Source organism: Macaca nemestrina, chromosome 18 (assembly GCF_043159975.1).
Source record: "Macaca nemestrina isolate mMacNem1 chromosome 18, mMacNem.hap1, whole genome shotgun sequence".
Taxonomy (NCBI): domain Eukaryota; kingdom Metazoa; phylum Chordata; class Mammalia; order Primates; family Cercopithecidae; genus Macaca; species Macaca nemestrina.
Window position 1 is genome coordinate 74,249,347 of NC_092142.1, and position 20,735 is coordinate 74,270,081.

General features: G+C 42.8%; 2 protein-coding genes across 4 annotated transcripts in view; both read right to left on the bottom strand.

The window, feature by feature from the left end:
* Positions 1-20,735, bottom strand: part of LOC105491271 (craniofacial development protein 1) — a 149,104-nt gene that overhangs the window by 105,630 nt on the left and 22,739 nt on the right. For all 3 annotated transcript variants that reach the window (XM_071084965.1, XM_011757496.3, XM_071084964.1), the window contains exons 3-4: positions 20,156-20,375; positions 19,441-19,568 (exon numbers count right to left, since the gene is read on the bottom strand). In XM_071084965.1, coding sequence (XP_070941066.1) covers positions 19,441-19,568; positions 20,156-20,375 — 348 coding nt within the window. The remainder of the gene's footprint in view (positions 1-19,440; positions 19,569-20,155; positions 20,376-20,735) is intronic.
* On the bottom strand, positions 7,956-14,865 carry LOC105491269 (eukaryotic translation initiation factor 1A, Y-chromosomal-like). Its single transcript, XM_071084966.1, has one exon. It carries the CDS (start codon positions 12,984-12,986, stop codon positions 12,552-12,554), a length of 435 nt encoding a protein of 144 aa, XP_070941067.1. The 5' UTR covers positions 12,987-14,865; the 3' UTR covers positions 7,956-12,551.

Sequence of the window (20,735 nt, forward strand, 5' to 3'; positions counted from 1 at the left end):
AAGGGCAAGTCCCCTCTCTGGTGGTCTCTCCAACATCCATAACCTCATTCTAATGCGAAATCACGAAGCAAACCCAAATGAAGAGACATTCTACAAAATACCTGACCAGCACTTTCCAAAGGCAATATCATGAAAAATATAGGCTGAGAAACTGTCATGGGACGGGAGGAGACCAAGGAGACATGACAATTAACTAAAGGTGGAAAATGGGTTTGGGTCCTGGAACACAAATGATTATTAGTGGAAAAACTGTCAAAATCTGAAGTCTATCGTTTAGTTAATGGCACTGTACCAATGTTAATTTCTTTCTTTTTTAGAGACAAGGTCTCGCTCACTATGTTGCCCAGGCTGGAGTGCAGTGGTGATTCACAGGAGTGATCACAGCACACTGCAACTTCAAACTTCTGGCCTCAAGCATTCTTTCCTCCTCAATCTCCAAAATAGTCGGGACTGCAGGTGTGAACCATGCTTGGCTCCCAACCTCTGCCTCCTGGGTTCAAGCAATTCTCCTGCCTCAGCCTCCCAAGTAGCAGTGAGCCGAGATCATGCCATTGCACTCTAGCCTGGGCGACAGAGCAAGGTGCCATCTCAAAAAAAAAAAAGACACTTTCCCTCACTAAAATTAACAAATGAAACAACAATGTGTATAAATTGTATCTCCCTAAAACAGCCCAAAGATGAAACAAAATCCCTTAAAACTGGCTAAATTAGCAATAATTTGGGAATGGACAAAAGCAACATGACTGAGAATTTTGTCTAATTTCAAATCTGAAACAATTATCTTCATTAAAACTGAGTCCTAAAGGATCAAATAAAGGTATTTATGGTACCTGAGAATTCAGATAAAGAGAGAAGGAGAAATGTCTAATCTCTGCCTAGGCTTTCCAGGTTAACAAAAACACCTGAGGAATGTTGTTTAAATGTAGTCTATCTCCCCTCCATGACTTCTCAGCATGAAATACACTGCAGCAGTCAATACTAAATCTCCATGCTGGGTTACTGACGTGAAGGCTGAAAAACGCCCTCACACTGCACCCCACATGCAGATTAGCACTCAGACTTAAAGGTCCAGTGAAAGCTGAGATGGGGAGATGGAATATTGGGAATGTGGGTGATAGAACTGGGAAATAATGCCTAGGCTGGCACTATTTCAAGGAGAAAAATAAGAGTTTAAGAAAAAAAAAAAAAGGCCACCAGGCGCGGTGGCTGATGCCTGTAATCCCAGCACTTTGGGAGGCCAAGGCAGGCGGAACATGAGGTCAGGAATTCGAGACTAGCCTGGCCAACATGGTGAAACCCTGTCTCTACTAAAAATACAAAAAATTAACTGGGCGTGGTGGCAGGCGCCTGTAATCCCAGCTACTTGGGAGGCTGAGGCAGGAGAACTGCTTGAATCCAGGAGGTGGAGGTTGTAGTGAGCTGAGACCACGCCACTGCACTCCAGCCTGGGCAACAGAGCGAGACTCTGTCTCAAAAATAAATAAATAAATAGAGAAGACTCTGCAGAAGACTCTTGTTTTATATCCAAAACAACCCAAAGATGAAACAAAATCCCTTAAAATTGGTTAAAGTAGCAATAATTTGAGAATGGACGAAAGCAACATGACTGAGAATTTTGTCTAATTTCAAATCTGAAAAAATTATCTTCACTAAAACTGAGTCCTAACAGCTCAAATAAAGTGTATTTATGGTACCTGAGAATTCAGATAAAGAGAGAAGGAGAAATGTTTAATCCCTGCCTAGGCTTTCCAGGTTAACAAAAACACCTGAGGAATTTTGTTTAAATGCAGTCTATTATGGCCAGCAGCGGTGGCCTCTTTTGTAGCCCTCTGATAAGTTTTTTCTTGTTTGTTTTTGTTTGTTTGTTTGTTTTTGTTTGATACGGAGTCTTGCTCTGTCTCCTAAGCTGGAATGCAGTGATGCGATCTAGGCTCACTGCAACCTCCACCTCCTGGGTTCACGCCATTCTTCTGTCTCAGCCTCCCAAGTAGCTGGGATTACATGTGCCTGCCACCACGCCTGGCTAAATTTTTTGTATTTTTAGTAGAGACGGGGTTTCACTGTGTTAGCCAGGATGGTCTTGATCTTCTGACCTCGTGATCCACCTGCCTAGGCCTCCCAAAGTGCTGGGATTACAGGCGTGAGCCACCGCACCCAGCATTTTTTTGTTTTAAAACCAGGTCAGGTACAGTGGCTCATGCCTGTAATACCAGCACTTTGGGATGTGCTATAATAGTGAGCCCAGGGCCAGGCACGGTGGCTCACGACTGTAATTCCGGCACTTTGGGAGGCCGAAGTGGGCAGATCATTTGAGGTCAGGAGTTCAAGACCAGCCTGGCCAACATGATGAAACCCCATCTCTACTAAAAATACAAAAATTAACTGGGTGGTGCGTGCCTGTAATCCCAGTTACTTAGGAGGCTGAATCGCTTGAACCTGGGAGGCAGAGGTTGCAGTGAGCTGAGACAGCATCACTGCACTCTAGCCTGGACAACACAGCAAAACTTCGTCTCAAAAAGAAAAAAACAGGCTGGGCGCAGTGGCTCACGCCTGTAATCCCAGCACTTTGGGAGGTCAAGGCGGGCAGATCATGAAGTCAGGAGTTCAAGACCAGCCTGGCCAACATGGTGAAACCCTGTCTTTACTAAAAAAAGTACAAAAAATTAGCTGGGCATAGTGGCAGGTGCCTGTAATCCCAGCTACTCGGGAGGCTGAGGCAGGAGAACCACATGAACCTGGGAGGCAGAGGCTGCAGTGAGCCGAGATCCCACCACTGCACTCCAACCCAGGCAACAGAGTGACACTACATCTCAAATAAATAAATAAATAAAAATAAAAGGACAAAACCAAAACAAAACAAAAAAAATACTTCCCTACTCCACTGATGCTGAGCTTGGATACATGACTTGCTTCAAAGGCCAATGAAGTATTAGCTGATCTGAGAGGAAGAGAAGTTTAAACATGTTTGTGCTGTTTCTCCTGCCCCTTGAATTCGTCCCTTGAGTCATAAGGAGAATGAATACACCTCAACTAGCTGCTGGTCCAAAATGGCAGAAAGACATGCTGCAGACCTGAATCCAACAAACAAGCAGCTTGGAGCTGAGCTGAGCCGAGTCTAAATCACTCAATCTCAGATACTTAGAGGAACACAGGCAACAAGTAAACGCTTATCATTGTATATCACTGAGTTTTGGAATGGTGTGCCACACAGCACTAGTGTACCAAGAGCTGACTGACACATTTACATTTTGTGAGTAAGAAAACCGAAATATAAGGTTATGTTACTTATTCAAGGCTATCCTGAGATTAAGCAGCAATGCTAGAGAGAACCCTATAGCAGATAGTATATTCCAAAGATGGTTGCCACAAATTTCCCATCCCCACATGCTCTTCCAGAAATGTGATACTACCCCAGTTAGAGGGGGAGTCTGTGTCATCACCCCTTGACAGTGAATGGGCTTTCGTGGCTGTCTCAACTCAAAGAGTTCTGTGGAAGTGGCACGACATGACTTCTGAGGCTAGCGAATAAAAGATGATATAGTTTCCACCTGGCACGCTCTGTCTGTCTGTCCCTGTCTCAGTCTTTCTCAAGAATGTACCTTTGAAACTCCAAGCTACCACAAAACAAGTCTGGTTACTCTAGAGCCACTATGTTGGAGAGATCATATAGGAAGATCACACAGAGACAAGACGTCTGAGAAGCCTGTACCAACCCCCAGGTGTTTGACCTAGCTCTGGCATCAGACATGGGAGTAAGGAAACTTGTGAAGTGGTTCCATACTTAGCCACTATCTGATTACAACTGTACAACAGACCCCGAGTAAGAACGGCCTAGCTGAGCCCAGCTACCCCTGGAATCAAGAGAAATTAAAATAAAACAATTAGGCCGGGCGCGGTGGCTCAAGCCTGTAATCCCAGCACTTTGGGAGGCCGAGACGGGCGGATCACGAGGTCAGGAGATCGAGACCATCCTGGCTAACACGGTGAAACCCCGTCTCTACTGAAAATGCGAAAAACTAGCCGGGCGAGGTGGCGGGCGCCTGTAGTCCCAGCTACTCGGGAGGCTGAGGCAGGAGAATGGTGTAAACCCGGGAGGCGGAGCTTGCAGTGAGCTGCGATCCGGTCACTGCACTGCAGCCTGGGTGACAGAGCGAGACTCCGTTTCAAAAAAATAAAAAATAAAAAATAAAACAATTATTTTTTAAAGTCACTAAATTTTGAGGTGCTTTCTTACACTGTTTTAAAAATTACAAAATAAACCCACATCCAAATCTCCGGCTTAAAGCAGTGTTCCAGAGTACTAAACTAGAAAGGGTACCTTTAAATTTCCTTGCTCTGGGTAGAATCTGGGGCAGACCAGCTAATGAAGAACAAGCAGAAGCTGCCACTTACATATAGTAATCTGAACACATGCTTTATTCCAATCCTGCCAAAACCCTACTAAATAGTGGCAAGTTTAAAAAGATGAAACTACACAAGGATAATGAGAAGAAATGTAACAGAAAAGGGATGTCAATAGAATTTTCTTCTTTTTTTATGTTTTAAAGACAGGGTCTCACCATGTTGCCTGGGCTGGATTCAAACTCCTGGGCTCAAGCGGTCCTCCTGCCTTGGCCTCCCAGTGCTGGGATTACAGGCGTGAGCCACCGTGCCCAGTCCAAATTTTCTGACAGTAGAAAGCAGCCAGGTGCAGTAGCTCGGGCCTGTAATTCCAGCACTTTGGGAGGCCAAGGGCGGGAGGATTACCTGAGCCCTGGGCAACACGGCAAGACCCTGTCTCTACAAAAATTTTTTAAAAATCGGCCGGGCGCAGTGGCTCATGCCTGTAATCCCAGCACTTTGGGAAGCTGAGGTGGGCGGATCACCTGAGGTCAGGAGTTCGAGATCAGCCTGATCAACATGGAGAAACCCTGTCTCCACTAAAAATACAAAATTATCCAGGCCACCGTGGTGGCACATGCCTGTAATCCCAGCCGCTTGGGAGGCTGAGGCAGGAGAATCGCTTGAACCCAGGAGGCGGAGGTTGCAGTGAGCCGAGATTGTGCCACTGCACTCCAGCCTGGGCAACAAGAGCAAAATTTCATCTCAAAAAAAAAAAAAAAAAAAAATTAGCCAGGCATCATGGTGTGCACCTGTAGTCTCAGCTGCCTGGGAGGCTGAAGCAAGAAGATCGCTTGAAGCCAGGAGTTCAAGGTTACAGTTGGCTATTATCGTGGTACTATATATAGCCTGGGCAACAGAGTGAGACCCTGTCTCAAAAAAAAAAAAAAAAAAAAAAAAAGAAAGAAAGTAGAAAGCAAGTAGACAAGTAATAACTAGATTTGGTTTTTGTTTTCTCTGATCTCCTAAGCCTATAGCCATGTGGAATGGCCAAAAACAGGCAAGCCAATGTGTACTACTGTACCCTAGAAAGGCTCATTAAATTGAGATACCAGGAACCTTTCCAGGTAGAGGAAAGGAATAGGGCTAAAACCAGTTAGAATTCTCCATCAGGAGCAACTAGGTCCCAGATCTCCTTCAGCAGCACCTCATACCATAGGCTACTGCTCTACCCCATCCCCAATTCAGCAGAACCCATTACTCTGGAGAAATGAAAACCACAGAAGTTCCAGACTCAAAAGGCATGGCTGAAGTCCATTCTGAAAACAGAGGAACTACATGAAAATCTATGTATTCATGCTTCCTTTGCCAGAGCAACCCTGAAGCCTAGGTGTTCTATACAATTGAGTTACAAGATAGAGTGCTACCCACCTCACACTGGACTTTACACCAGTAAGAAATAATGTACTGTATTATGCTACTGAGTTGCTGAGTTTGTTACCTCAGCCTAGCCTGCCCTGGCCTGTCGTATCAATTCTACCAATATGAATTTCACAAAAACAGAAAATACGGGGAAGTTAAAAACAATAAAAGAAAACGTCCTAGAAGTGAAGGATGAGCTTCCATAAAAAGAGCCATAGAACAATGGATGCAGCCAATTTAAAAGCATCCGGCTGGACGTGGTGGCTCACACCTGTAATCCCAACACTTTGGGAGGCCGAGGTGGGCGGATCATGAGGTCAGGAGTTCCAGACCAGCCTGGCAACATGGTGAAACCCTGTCTCTATTAAAACATACAAAAATTGGCTGGGCACGGTGGCTCACGCCTGTAATCTCAGCACTTTGGGAGACCAAGGCAGGTGGATCATGAGGTCAGGAGATCGAGACCATCCTGACTAACACGGTGAAACCCTGTCTCTACTAAAAATATAAAATATTAGCCGGGCGTGGTGGTGGGTGCCTATAGTCCCAGCTACTGGGGACGGTGAGGCAGGAGTATGGCGTGAACCAGGGAGGTGGAGCTTACAGTGAGCCGAGATCATGCCACTGCACTCCAGCCTGAGCAATAGAGCAACACTCCGTCTCAAAAATAAACAAACAAACAAAAATTAGCTGGGCGTGGTGGAAGGCACCTGTAATCCCAGGTTCTCGGGAAGCTAAGCCAGGAGATGTGTTTGAACCCGGAAGGCAGTTGTTGCAGTAAGCTGAGATCGTGCCATTGCACTCCAGTCTGGGTGTGACAGGGTGTGACTCTGTCTCAAAAAAATAAAAAATAAAAAGATTCACATCAAGGCAAATCACTGTGAAGTTTTAGAATGTCGGTGATAGAGAAGATGAAATCCAATGACCTAAGTGATAGCTTAAGGAAAAGTAGCCTCTATGTAATTCATGTTTGGTTTTGTTTTTTACTACCTTTATAGAAATGACAAATCTGGAAAGAGTCACCTAAGACAATCAGGTCAACATTTTCTGAAAAGTGACCTAGCTCCAAGCACTGTTAGATGTTGAACATATAAAAAAATACAGCATAACCTTTGTTTTTAAGGAGCTCACAGTTCAGCAGAACAGTCAACCATGAAAGCAGGTCATGGTAATACATGATATATAGTAAGTGGCATAAAAACAGCATGGAAAAAGTATAAACTGTGGGAGTATCTCTCATAATTTCTTAGTGCCAAAGTCCCATCTATATTCACTAGGAAACACTGGTATATTTATCTCAGGAACTTCAGTAATTGACACCAAATAATACTAGCAGATGCTACTATTACTAGTATTGCTAGTATGCCTAGAACAACTCCACTTTTAACAAGCAATAAGGGATTCAACTATCAAAATATCTTCACAGTTATTTTATAACTGTGAACACTTAAATTATTATAGACCACCTCTAATGCACAAGAGGGAACCCTGACAGGAAAAGGCCTATTATTAGCAATAGTTAATTCAAGTGTTCTCAGCAGAAATTCCATTTTAACTTTATTTTCTCTTACTCAGAACTTCCTGAAAGTCTTTATTTGGGCAGAAACTTTCCATGACTGGCTTTTTCCAAAAGGTGAATCATTTAGGAAAGTCTGAGCTAACTGGCTCAGCTAGTTATGTGATAGGGCAGAATACAAAATACTATATTCCCCCATTCCCCTAGGTTAATAAGCTAAACATTTTTCAAGTGGGGACAAAAACAAAACAAAAAGACCAAAGCCCAAAATTTAACATTAAAATACAGTTAGAAAACCCAAGACTAACTTTGTGCTAACACTACCTTACACTTAGACCTACAAATTCCTTCCATCATCACTAGCTCTTCTCACATTTCTTAAAGATGTAGTAATGTTCTTAACTTGATACAGACACAAAAATAATTACATGAAGAAATTAAAACGTATGCTCAAATCCATACAACAAATTTGTATCTGGTTATCAATGAAAATTCAGATCTCGTAAGTCCCCTCATGAGAATTCCTTATAATGCCTAAATTTAAGTGTAAATAATTTAAGTTAAAAAAAAAAAAAAATCCGGTCAACATGCCCACTATTAACAGGATTTTTTTTTTTTTTTTTTTTTGAGACGGAGTCTCGTGCTGTCACCCAGGCTGGAGTGCAATGGCGCGATCCCGGCTCACTGCAAGCTCCGCCTCCCGGGTTCACGCCATTCTCCTGCCTCAGCCTCCTGAGTAGCTGGGACTACAGGCACCCGCCACCGCGCCCGGCTAATTTTTGTATTTTTAGTAGAGATGGGGTTTCACCGTGGTCTCGATCTCCTGACCTTGTGATCCGCCCGCCTCGGCCTCCCAAAGTGCTGGGATTACAGGCGTGAGCCACCGCGCCCGGCCGGTTTTTGTTTTCTTTAGGGGAAGGGAGTTACAGAACTTTCACTTTTCATGTTATATATCTCTGTAACGTATGAATTTTAAAGTAATAAGCATGCATCATTTTGAAATATAATGTAATTTATATGAAAAAACGTGCTTCCATACTCATTTGTTTTTTTATAGACATGGTGCTGCCCTCTCCTGGCAAATTATGAAAACAGCCAACTCCCTGAATACCCATCAAATACATTTAAAATTACCATCCACTTGTTTTCAAACCTGAAATAGGAAATTTATGGCACAAAACTATCTTAGTATTTATTAACAAGTCCACAACATTTAATTTGACTGAAAATTTATGACTTTTTTTGAGACAGGGTCTCACTCTGTCACCTAGGCTGGAGTTCAGTGGCACGATCTTGGCACACAGCAACCTCTGCCTCCTGGTCTCAAGGGATCCTTCTACTTCAGCCTCCCGAGTAGGTGAGACTATAGACACACACCACTTTTGTACAAATGGAGTTTCTCCACGTTGCCCAGGCTGGTTTTCAACTACTGGACTCAAGCAATCCTCCTTCCTTAGCCTCCCAAAGTGCTGGGATTACAGGCATGTGCCTCTGCGCCCAGCCTAGTGACTTTTTTTTTTTTTTTTTTTTTTTTTTGAGACGGAGTCTTGCTCTGTCGCCCAGGCTGGAGTGCAGTGGCCGGATCTCAGCTCACTGCAAGCCCCGCCTCCCGGGTTCACGCCATTCTCCTGCCTCAGCCTCCCGAGTAGCTGGGACTACAGGCGCCCGCCACCTCCCCCGGCTAGTTTTTTGTATTTTTTAGTAGAGACGGGGTTTCACCGTGTTAGCCAGGATGGTCTCGATCTTCTGACCTCGTGATCCACCCGTCTCGGCCTCCCAAAGTGCTGGGATTACAGGCTTGAGCCACCGCGCCCGGCCGTGACTTCTTACAGCAACAGTTATTCACCAGCTTTTTGTACACTCTGTGTGAGCGCCACTGGTGAAGTTATAAATAAATATTTCTTAGATAGTCTACATAACACATAGAAAATAATTCAAGCCAAAAAAGACTTAACTTCAAAAAAACTTTTAAACCTATATTCCTAATGGTACATTAATATACTTTCTATATTATGTTTATAGGACTTTCAAACTATTAAAAGTTTATACTGTCAGTGTTCTGTTGGTCCCCTACTGGATGGACAACTCAATAGCTTCCGGAATGATTTCAGGCAGTAAAATACATTACTAATTCATATCATCAATAATTATTTATGGGGCCAGGCGTGGTGGTTCACGTCTGTAATCCCAGCACTTTGGGGGGCCAAAGTGGGTGGATCATTTGAGGTCAGGAGTTCGAGACCAGCCTGGCCAATATGATGAAACCCTGTCTCTACTAAAAATACAAAATTTAGCCAGGCGTGGGTGGCAGGTGTCTGTAATCCCAGCTACTCATGAGGCTGAGGCAGAAGAATCGCTTGAACCCAGGAGGCGGAGGTTGCAGTGAGCCGAGATCACACCACTGCACTCCAGTCTGGGCAACAGAGTAAGACCTTATCTCAAAATAATAATTATTATTAATATTTATGGATCATGAAAACAACTAATTACCAAAGAAAAGGATGCCTTACAATGAAGAATTCAGGAAGGTACTGTCTTAAGATACTAGTGGCCTAACTTATCCCCATCAATGTTGAGTCTCTTGATGGATGACAAGCATCATCAATGTAGTGTTTTTGTCTAACATAATTAATCTGAAGCTCATCATAAACAATGCAGCAATCCAAATTGAGGGACATTATGCAATACAAATGGCCTGGACTCTTAAAAAACAAAAAACAAAAAGTTTAAAACCAATGTTGTGAAATACAGAAAAGGCATGAAAAACAGTTCTAAGTACAAGGAGTTTAAAAAGACCAAATGCAAAAACAACAACAAAAGACCAATTACGGTTTCCATCTTAGATTGGATCTTAGAGATGGCTCCACAGCGCAACGGAAAGCACACTGGACTTCTAGATTGGATCTTGGATTGCACAAGAAATACAGCTATAAAGTATATTATTGGGATAACTGGGGGAAAACTGAATGGAATCATTTGCATATAGTGCTATTCAAGTTTTGACTGCAAAACTACCTGTTATTGGTCCAAGATGAGATGGGCACAGAAACTGGGAGTATTTAGAAACTTGTACAGCAATTTGACAATGTCACAATACTCAAGACATGAGCAGTCGGCCCTTCCATTAAACAGAGTATAAATTCAGTTATGTCACATTTGTAAGGTGAGTCACATGTGATATGAATTATCAATCACATGCAGTAGGACATTACAATGTGTGTGGTATTTTAGAATTATTTTGTCAACTAAAGCCTAAAAATGTAATAAAATGTAAGCATTTATTTTTATAACTTATTTTTACAATCATTTCAATTGTTAATCAATTGTAATTTTTTAAATTTATACAGGTGCCAGGCGTGGTGGCTCACGCCTGTAATCCCAACACTTTGGGAGGCCGAGGCAGGCAGACGGCTTGAGCCCAGGAGTTTGAGACCAGCCTGGGTAAACCCAGCTATACAAAAAACACAACAGGCTGGGCATGGTGGCTCATGCCTGTAATCCTGGCACTTTGGGAGAATGAGGCAGGCAGATCATTTGAGGTCAGGAGTTCCAGACCAGCCTGACCAACAAGGTCAGAGAAACTTCTTCTCTACTAAAAATACAAAAAAAATTTAGCCAGGCATGGTGGTACATGCCTGCAGTCCAGCTACTCAGGAGGCTGAGGCAGGAGAATTGCTTGAACCCAGGAAGTAAAGTTGCAGTGAGCTGAGATTGTGCCACTGCACTTCAGCCTGGGTGACAGAGTTAGACTCCATCTCAAAAAAAACCAAATGAGCCAGGCGTGGTGGTATGCATCTACAATGCTAGGTACTCAGGAGGCTGAGGTGAGAGGATTGCCTGAGCCCAGGAGGCATGGGCTGCAATGAGCCAAGACTGCACCACTGTATTCCAGCCTGGGTGACAGAGCAAAACCCTGTCTCAAAAAAAAAAAAAAAAAAAAAAGAAACGAAAAGAAAAGAAAAAAAAATTTATGCAGATAGTCAGGCGCGATGGCTCACACCTGTAATCCCAGCACTTTGGGAGGCCAAAGCAGGAGGATCACTTGAGGACAAGAGGTCAAGACCACCTTGGGCAACACAGCAAGACCCCATCTCTACAAAAAAATAAAATAGGCCAGGTGCAGTGGCTCATGCCTGTAATCCCAACACTTTGGGAGGTTAAGGCAGGAGGATCACTTGAGCACAGGAGTTCAAGACGAGCCTAAGCAACATAGGGAGACCTCGTCTCAAAAAAATAAAAACAAATTAGCTAGGCATGGTGGCCAATACCTATATTCCCAGGTGTTGGGAGCAGGTCCCCCGAAATCTGGCCATAAACTGGCCCCAAAGCTGGCCATAAACAAAATCTCTGCAGCACTAACATGTTCATAATGGCCCTAACGCCCAAGCTGGAAGGTTGTGGGTTTACAGGAATGAGGGCAAGGAACACCTGGCCCGCCCAGGGCGGAAAACCACTTAAAGGCATTCTTTTTTTTTTTTTTTTTTTTTTCCAGTTTAGAGAATTTATTACGAAATTAGTTCTTCATTTATACATTGTAATTCACTTGTTCATGAAAGGCAAAACAGTGGGTTACAATGAATAACTTTTGAAAACAAAATGGCATCCTAGTATTTCCAATGTTAAGATAATTGGTTGCCATCTATTGTTCAATTTCTGCAACTCTTAATCTTACACATTCTGAATTACTACTCAAAACTGCCACACTTTAAAAACTGTGTTGGATATATTCTTTTTCCTTAATAACTAGTGCACAAAGGACAAAAACAATTTATAAACTATCAATGTTACTATAAAAATATATATGGTTAGATATATATGAAAAATGTCAATTTTTTTCTGATTCTAAATGGAGATTTCTGTATTCAAACTTTATCAGAAACCTTACAAGAACATGTAAGTAACTGAAACATACAGAAAGACTATAAACAGATTAGCTGGAAGTAGGGCTTATTAGAACCCAGCATGATTATAAGGCAGAAATGTATTCAAAATATCCAATTACTTGAAGTTATTAGAGTAGGAAAGGCATTCGTTTATTTCTTTTAATGGTAAATATTATGGTCTTTTATTCCTAAATTCCATTACATCGAAACAATAAAGTATTAACATTTAACAAGATAATTCAGGGTCATCAGCTTCCAAAGAAATAAATACTTTAAAACATTGAAAATAAATCAGTTTGCTTTCAGAAATGACACACTAAATGAATTTCTCTTCTTAACTGATGACGGCCAAAATCCCAACTGTAGAACAATCCTCAGAAAACTTGTCATGTAAAAACACTCAGTTCAATTTAGATATCATCAATGTCTTCATCGTCATCTCCAATATCATCAAATTGGATTTCATCATCATCTCCAGGACCAAATGTGTCTGTTTCATTGATTTTAGCATGCTCTGGAAGCTCGCCATATACCTTCAGGCTTCTAGCTTCATCTGCATTGTACTTTAAAATTACATCAGTTTTGTTATCCTGATAGTCTCGTAGACCAACCAATATAATGTCTGAAGTATTTATCCAAACCTTTTTTCTCAATTTCCCTCTGATATGGCATAACCTCTTTACACCATCAAAACACAGTGCTTCCAATCGTCCATTTCCCAACATTTTGATTACCTGAGCATACTCTTGTCCATCCTCTTTAAACACCAGCTCTCTTTTTTCAGATTCATTCTCATTTTTACCCCTGCGCCTGTTTTTACCTCCTTTACCTTTATTCTTGGGCATAGCGGTGAAGACAGCCTCGTGGGACCTCTTCCGACTCCTTTCTGGCGGTTACTACTACTCTAAGAGCAGGCTGACCTAAGATGCCTCAGGTGGGTGCGCACAACAGACTGGCCACGGAGCTCTCTAAAAGGCATTCTTAAGTCACAAACAATAGCACGAGCAATCTGTGCCTTAAGGACATGCTCCTGCTACAGTTAACTAGCCCAACCTATTCCTTTAATTAGGCCCATCCCTTCGTTTCCCATAAGGCATACTTTTAGTTAATCAAATATCTATAGAAACAATGCTAATGACTGGCTTGCTGTTAATAAATATGTGGGTAAATCTCTGTTCAGGGCTCTCAGCTCTGAAGGCTGTGAGACCCCTGATTTCCCACTTCACAGCTCTGTATTTCTGTGTGTGTGTCTTTAATTCCTCCAGTGCCACTGGGTTAGGGTCTCCCCGACCAAGCTAGTCTTGGCACCAGGTAGCAGGGAGGCTGAGGTGAAAGGATCTCTTGAGCCTGGGAGATCACGGCTGTAGTGGGCCATGATGGTACCACTACACTCCAGCCTGGGCAACAGAGTGACACCCTGTCTCAAAAAATTAAATAAAATATGAAAAATAAACAAATAAATAAATAGGCCAGGCGCAGTGGCTCACGCCTGTAATTCCAGCAGTTTGGGAGGCCAAGGCGGGTGGATCACAAGGTCAGGAGTTCAAGATCAGCCTAGCCAACATGGTGAAACCCCATTTCTACTCAAAATACAAAAATTAGCTGGGTGTGGTGGCGCGCACCTGTAATCCCAGCTACCCAGGAGGCTGAGGCAGGAGAACGGCCTGAACCCGGGAGGCGTAGGTTGTGGTGAGCCAAGATCACACCACTGCACTCCAGCCTGGGTGACAGAGCAAGACTCCATCTCAAAAATAAAAAATAAATAAATAAACAAAAATAAACAAATAAGCCGGGCGCGGTAGCTCACGCCTGTAATCCCAGCACTTTGGGAGGCTGAGGCGGGAGCATCACTTGAGGTCAGGATTTCAAAACCAACCTGGTCAACACGGTGACCATCTGTACTAAAAATACAAAAATTAGCCAGGTGTGGTGGCAGATGCCTGTAATCCCAACTCCTCGAGAGACTGAGGCAGGAGAATCACCTGAACCTGAGAGGCAGAGGTTGTAGTGAGCCGAGATCATGCCACTGCACTCAAGCTTGGACAACAGAGACTCCGTCTCAAATAGACAGACAGACAGACAGATAGATAGACAGACAGACAGACAGACAGACAGATAGATAAACAAGCAAACAAATAAATGAAATAAAATAATTAGCTAGTTGTGGTGATGTTCACTTAGAAGGCTGTGGTGGGAGGCTGAAATGGAAGGATCACTTGAGTCGGTGAGTTCAAGATTACAGTAAGCAATGATTGCACAACCACACACCAACCTGGGTGACAGAGTGAGATAGCTCCTGTCTCTAAAAATCAAAAAATAATCCTAGTAGTTCCAGGCAAGAAAGTAATTTAACATGTTTTCAGTAGCAAATAAATTATACGGGTAAAAATGAAAGTTAGAAAACTAGTGTTTCTATAAATTAATACGTTTCATAGAATGTTTTGAATTGTATTTTCTATTAAAAAAATATTCACACATGGCTGGGTGTGGTGGCTCACATTTTGTAATTCCAGAACTTTGGGGCCAAGGCAGCAGGATCGCTTGAGCCCAGGAGTTCAAGAGCAGCCTGGGCAACACAGTGAGACGGCATGACTACAAAACAATTTTAAAAGTTAGATGGAGGCCAGGCGCGGTGGCTCAAGCCTGTAATCCCAGCACTTTGGGAGGCCGAGACGGGCGGATCACGAGGTCAGGAGATCGAGACCATCCTGGCTAACACGGTGAAACCCCGTCTCTACTAAAAATACAAGAAAATTAGCCGGGCGAGGTGGCGGGCGCCTGTAGTCCCAGCTACTTGGGAGGCTGAGGCAGGAGAAATGCGTGAATCCGGCAGGGCGGAGCTTGCAGTGAGCCGAGATCGCGCCACTACACTCCAGCCTGGGGCACAGAGCAAGACTCCGTCTCAAAAAAAAAAAAAAAAAAAAGTTAGATGGGCACGGGTGGCATATACCTGTAGCCCCAGTTACTCAGGAGGCTGAGGTCGGAGGAAATCAATTGAGCCTTGTAGTTGGTTGAGGCTAGCGTGAACGACAGAGCAAGACCCTGTCTCAAAAAAAAAAAAATTCATGTATAGGAAATTCGGGCTTCCAGAATTCCTTTTTTCTTTCACTAAAATATAACTTAAATTTAATTATAACTTGACGGGATAAATTATTGAAAATGGCTACTAATGAAGCATTTAATATAAACTTTGAAAACACAGTATCACAGGCAGGGTGCAGTGGCTCACACCTGCAATCCCAGCACTTCGGGAGGCGAAGGCAGAAGGATCACTTCAGCCCAGAAGTTCGAGACCAGCCTAGGCAAAATGGTGAAACCCATCTCTACAGAAAATACAAAAATTAGCCAAGCATGGTGGTATGTGCCTGTAGTCTCACCCACTCGGGAGGCTGAGGTGGGAGAATGACTTGAGTCCTGAAGGTTGAGGCTGTAGCGAGCTGAGACTGTGTCACTGCACTCCAGCTTGGGTGACAAACAGAGACTCTGTCTCAAAAAAAAAAAAAAAAAAGAAAGAAAGGAAGGGAGGGAGGGAGTCTGAAGGAAGGAAGGAAGGAAGGGAGGGAAGGAGGGAGGGAGGGAGGGAAGGAGGGAAGGAAGGAAGGGAAGGAAAGGAAGGAAAGGAAGGAAAGGAAACAAAACAGTACATTTTTTACTTTTATCCAGATTCATTCTGGATAAAGGCAAAAAACGAAAACTCTGAACTAAATGAAACTGCTTTAAAATGTATACTTCTGATCCCATGAAAATATCTCTGTGTTACACCCTGGCAGATCCCATGTTAAAAAAAAAAATTGTGTGAAAGATGGAATGGTGGACAGAAGGCAGGAAGGAGAAAACCAACAAAGAAATAATTTACATATAAATTATCCACCAGGAGGAGCAGAGTCATCAATACAACTTAGATTAACAAGAAAGAAATAAGGTCTTTCATCACAATTAAAACTTTAAATATTAATATAAACAGTGGGCCGGGTGCAGTGGCTAACGCCTGTAATTCCAGCACTTTGGGAGGCCGAGGAGGGTGGGTCATAAGGTCAAGATTTCAAGATGAGCCTGGTCAACTCGGTGAAACCCCATCTCTACCAAAAACACAAAAATTAGCCAGGCATGGTGGAAGGCACCTGTAATCCCAGCCACTCGGAAGGCTGAAGCAAGAGAATCACTTGAACTGGGGAGGCGGAGGTTGCAGATACTCGAGATCATGCCACTGTACTCTAGCCTGGGTGACAGATCAAGACTCTATCTCAAAAAAATAATAGTAATAAAAACAAAATAGTGCTCATTCAAAGTGTGTGTCTGACATTTAATACTGAGAATTGATATTTTACTCAGCTTTTTGTTTTTTTGTTTTGAGACAGAGTCTCGCTCTGTTGCCCAGGCTGGAGTGCAGTGGTGCGATCTCGGCTTACTGCAACCTCTGCCTACCGGATTCAAGCGATTCTCCTGCCTCAGCCTCCCAAGTAGCTGGGATTACAGATGTGCACCACCACACCTGGCTAATTTTTGTATTTTTAGTAGAGATGGGGTTTCACCATGTTGCTCAGGCTGGTCTCGAACTCCTGACCTCAAGCGATCCACCCACCTTGGCCTCCCAAAGTGCTGGGATTATAGGCATGAGCCACCATGCCAGGCCAGCTTTTTGTCTTAATAACAGAATAAAAGGTAACAGTCATTCCCCGTATATTAACACTTTCAATGAACAGCCTGTATAGTTACATAATTCTTTCCTTTTTCCTGTCTGCGGTTCGTTTTGACCACATGCATTGAAATGTAATGTTATGTCTATTAAATCCTTTTTTCCCCCCACACCTGTCGACAGAGGTTAAAAGGCCCACACTTGGAGGGGGCAGGTGGCCCCAGTTATACGCACATAGTGCTGTGGTGCTGCAGCCTGAGCCCCATGGCCACAAAGAGAGGTAGTAGGGTAACTGCTGAATCTTAGTAAAACATTAGTTAACTTTTATATTTGTTCTTCTAATAATTCCTTTGTATTGTGTTTTTAGAAAAGTACTGGTCTGCAATAGATTGAAAATTTTAAGTTGGGGTCCTTCACCATACATAGCAATCTGCTCTAATGTTAACTTTACTGAATATGAGAGTTATACTGTGTTACAATGGAGAATGCCCTTGGTTGTAGAAGACATGTGCTAAAGTATTAAAGGCTGAGGTGTCACAATGTCTACAAGTAAATCTCAAATGGTTCAGCCAAAACAAAAGAAAAACCCAGATACAAATGGTGAGAGAGAGGCAATACATTAACCAGTAGTGAATCCGGATGATAGGTATGTAGGTGTTTGTTATAACACTATTCTTGCAACATTTCTATAAGTGTGACTTTTTTTCAGAAGAAGATGTCAGAGAGAAATTTTTAATAATAAAAAGTTTTGTTCCATACCATTTATAAAAGTGATAATGGCCAGGGAGAGTAGTTCAACCCTGAAGTCCCAGTTACTTAAGAGGCCGAGGCTGGAGGATCGCTTGAGCCCAGGTGTTCAAGAACAGCCTAGGCAACACAGCAAGACCCTTTCTCAAACAAAAACAAAAACAAACACAAAACAAAAAAACTGATAGTCAATTTTTTCATAAATATACCTTCACTAGATAAATAATTGTTGAAAACATTATTTTTAAGAATAACAATTTTAGGGAAAATTGTATTTTCAGAGAGCCTACAGGTCTAATTAATTACTGCCAACGAAAATCAATGGGACCGCCTATAAATTTATTGATTGGCACTTTCTCTGTTCTCATTTAGTTCTAAATTACAAATCTGCTATTTTCACATAATAAAATTGAAATAAATGGGGGAGGGGAAATTAGAGGTATGTGGCTCTTACCTAACAACCAGGAGGCTAACCTGGTCAAGGCATTAAGCCCCTACTTAACCTATGGTAAATAAACCTTATTACCCAATCAGAAAAATATCATTAAGGTAAGAAAATAATATTGAGGCAGAGCACGGTGGCTCACGCCTATAATCTCAGCACTTCGTGAGGCCGAGGCAGGTGGATTACGAGGTCAGGAGTTCAAGACCAGCCTGGCCAACATGGTGAAACCCCATCTCTACTAAAACTACAAACAAATGGCCAGGCACTGTGGCTCACGCCTGTAATCCCAGCACTTTGGGAGGCCAAGGCGGGCCTCGGTCAGGAGATCCAAGATCATCCTAACACAGTGAAATCCCGTCTCTACTAAAAATATAAAAAAATTAGCAGGGCATGGTGGCAAGCACCTGTAGTCCCAGCTACTCGGGAGGCTGAGGCAGGAGAATGGCGTGAACCCGGGAGGTGGAGCTTGCAGTGAGCCAAGATCGCGCCACGAGCCAAGATTGCACCACTGCACTCCAGCCTGGGCGACGGAGCAAGACTCTGTCTCAAAAAAAAAAAAAAAAAAAAAGCAAGGCCGGGCGTGGCAGCTCATGCCTGTAATCCTAGCACTTCGGGAGGCCGAGGCAGGTGGATCACCTGAGGTCAGGGGTTCAAGACCAGCCTGGCCAACATGGCGAAACCCCATCTCTACTAAAAACACAAAAACTAGCTGGGCATGGTGGCACACGCCTGCAATCCCAGCTACTCGAGAGGCTGAGGAAGGAGAACTGCTTGAACCTGGGAGGTGGAGATTGCAATGAGCTGAGATCGCACCCTGCATTCCAGCCTGGGCAACAGAAGTGAAACTCCATCTAAAAAAACACAAAAACAAAAACAAAACAAAACAAAAAAACTACAAAAAAATTAGCTGGGTATAGTGGCGTGTGCCTGTAATCCCAGCTACTCGGGAGGCTGAGGCAGGAGAATTGCTTGAAATGGGATACGGGAGGTGGAGATTGCAGTGAGCCGAGATCATGCCACTGCATTATAGCCTGGGCTACAGAGCAAGACTCCGTTTCAGAAAAAGAAAATAATACTGAAACCAAATTTGTCTCCTTGCATTTTCTTATCTGATTTCAGACTTCAATGGGGCTCAGATTGCAGTCAAGGAAAGTAATAAAGGGAAACATGACTTACCAAAAGTCACAAAACACGGCAATGATCAAGTGGAACAAAATACTTAACTCTTATACTCCCTTGCTTCTGTTCAGCTGACCACTTCGTAAAGCTCAAAAACTACATTGCTATATGTGAAAGGACCTTTCTCATGCTCCCTGATAATTTATAGAGCCAGTTTTCCTTGAGTTCAAATATAACTCTCCCAAAATATTATGATGGATTGAAATGAGGATAGATGGCTAACACCAGTTAGAGAGAGATGCTCACACTAGTTTCAAAGTTTGTGAAACTTGGAAAAGTTTGTGAAACTTACCGTACTTCTTCACCAGCAAAATCAAACACCTTGGTGATTTTAACTTTTTCTGTTTCTTTAGGTTTCTCTAGCTCTTCTGCTTTTACCAACAATTTACTTGAACTTGTCTCTTCAGTCTCCTCTCCTTTCTACAAAAAAAAACAAGAAACGTAATCAGTTTCACCAAAAGATGAACCATATTGTTTATAGCTACTTTTTATTATTTTTTTTCTTTGAGACAGTGTGTCACTCTGTTGCCCAAGCTGGAGCACAGTAACACAATCTTGGCTCACTGCAACCTTCCCACCTCCCAGGTTAAAGCGATTCTCCTTGCCTCAGCGTCCAAAGTAGCTGGGATTATAGGCAACCGCCACCACACCCAACTAATTTTTGTATTTTTAGTAGAGACAGGGTTTCGCCATGTCGACCAAGCTGGTCTCAAACTCCTGACCTCAAATGATCCACCTGCCTCAGCCTCCCAAAGTGCTGGGATTGTTGGTGTGTGCCACTGCACTCAGCCTATAGCTACTCTTAAAAGTTTCATCTCTAATTAGTTAAAGGCCTATTGGAAATTTATATGATTAGAGAAGCTTATTCTCCTACCATAGGAAATGCTTTGCTTTTCACTTAGTACAATTGTTAACAAAAGGCATCTGGTCAATTTCCGTAGGCTTCAAATGTCAGTAATGTAGGGTATTTCTGGAGAGGCATTCACCTTATTAATCTCTCAACTTACCTTAACTTGTGTACTTGGGGGCACTTTTGATTTTGGTCCCACATCATTGAGGAAGCTGGCCCACAGTTCGTCCTCCTTCTTTTTCCTTGCATCCTCTGATCCAATGCCTTTTTCCTGCTCTGCAGCTTCATCTTCTTCCTCACTACTGCTTCCCTCAGATTCTGAATTGGCATCCTCCTCTTCCTCTTCTTCTAATGAGAGCCCACCTTGTTTTCTCTTCCTAATCACCAGCAGCCACAGGCAAAAGGAAAGACAGACAGCACAAAATGATTTCAGTTATCCCTCTCCCAATCCCAAACACAATCTTGTAAACCCGAGAACATTTTAAATTCTGGGACTACTGATTAATGAGTACAAGAGGTGAGTGGAAGAAGTAAGCTGAAATTTTGTAGAAGAAAAAAAAAAAAATTGGAAAAAAAAAAAAAAAAGAACTGAGCTCTTATTGCTAACTTTTCTCCAGTCACTTAAAATCAAAGTATGGCGTTCTCCTTCTAAATCAGGACCAGCTGTTTTCACAACGAAAACATCCAAATCACCTAATCACATAATTAATCTGCCCGGGAGGAACATTCTAAGAACA

Excerpts from the sequence above, each read along its gene's own strand:
- LOC105491269 (XM_071084966.1), bottom strand. The coding sequence starts at position 12,986 with ATGCCCAAGAATAAAGGTAAAGGAGGTAAAAACAGGCGCAGGGGTAAA.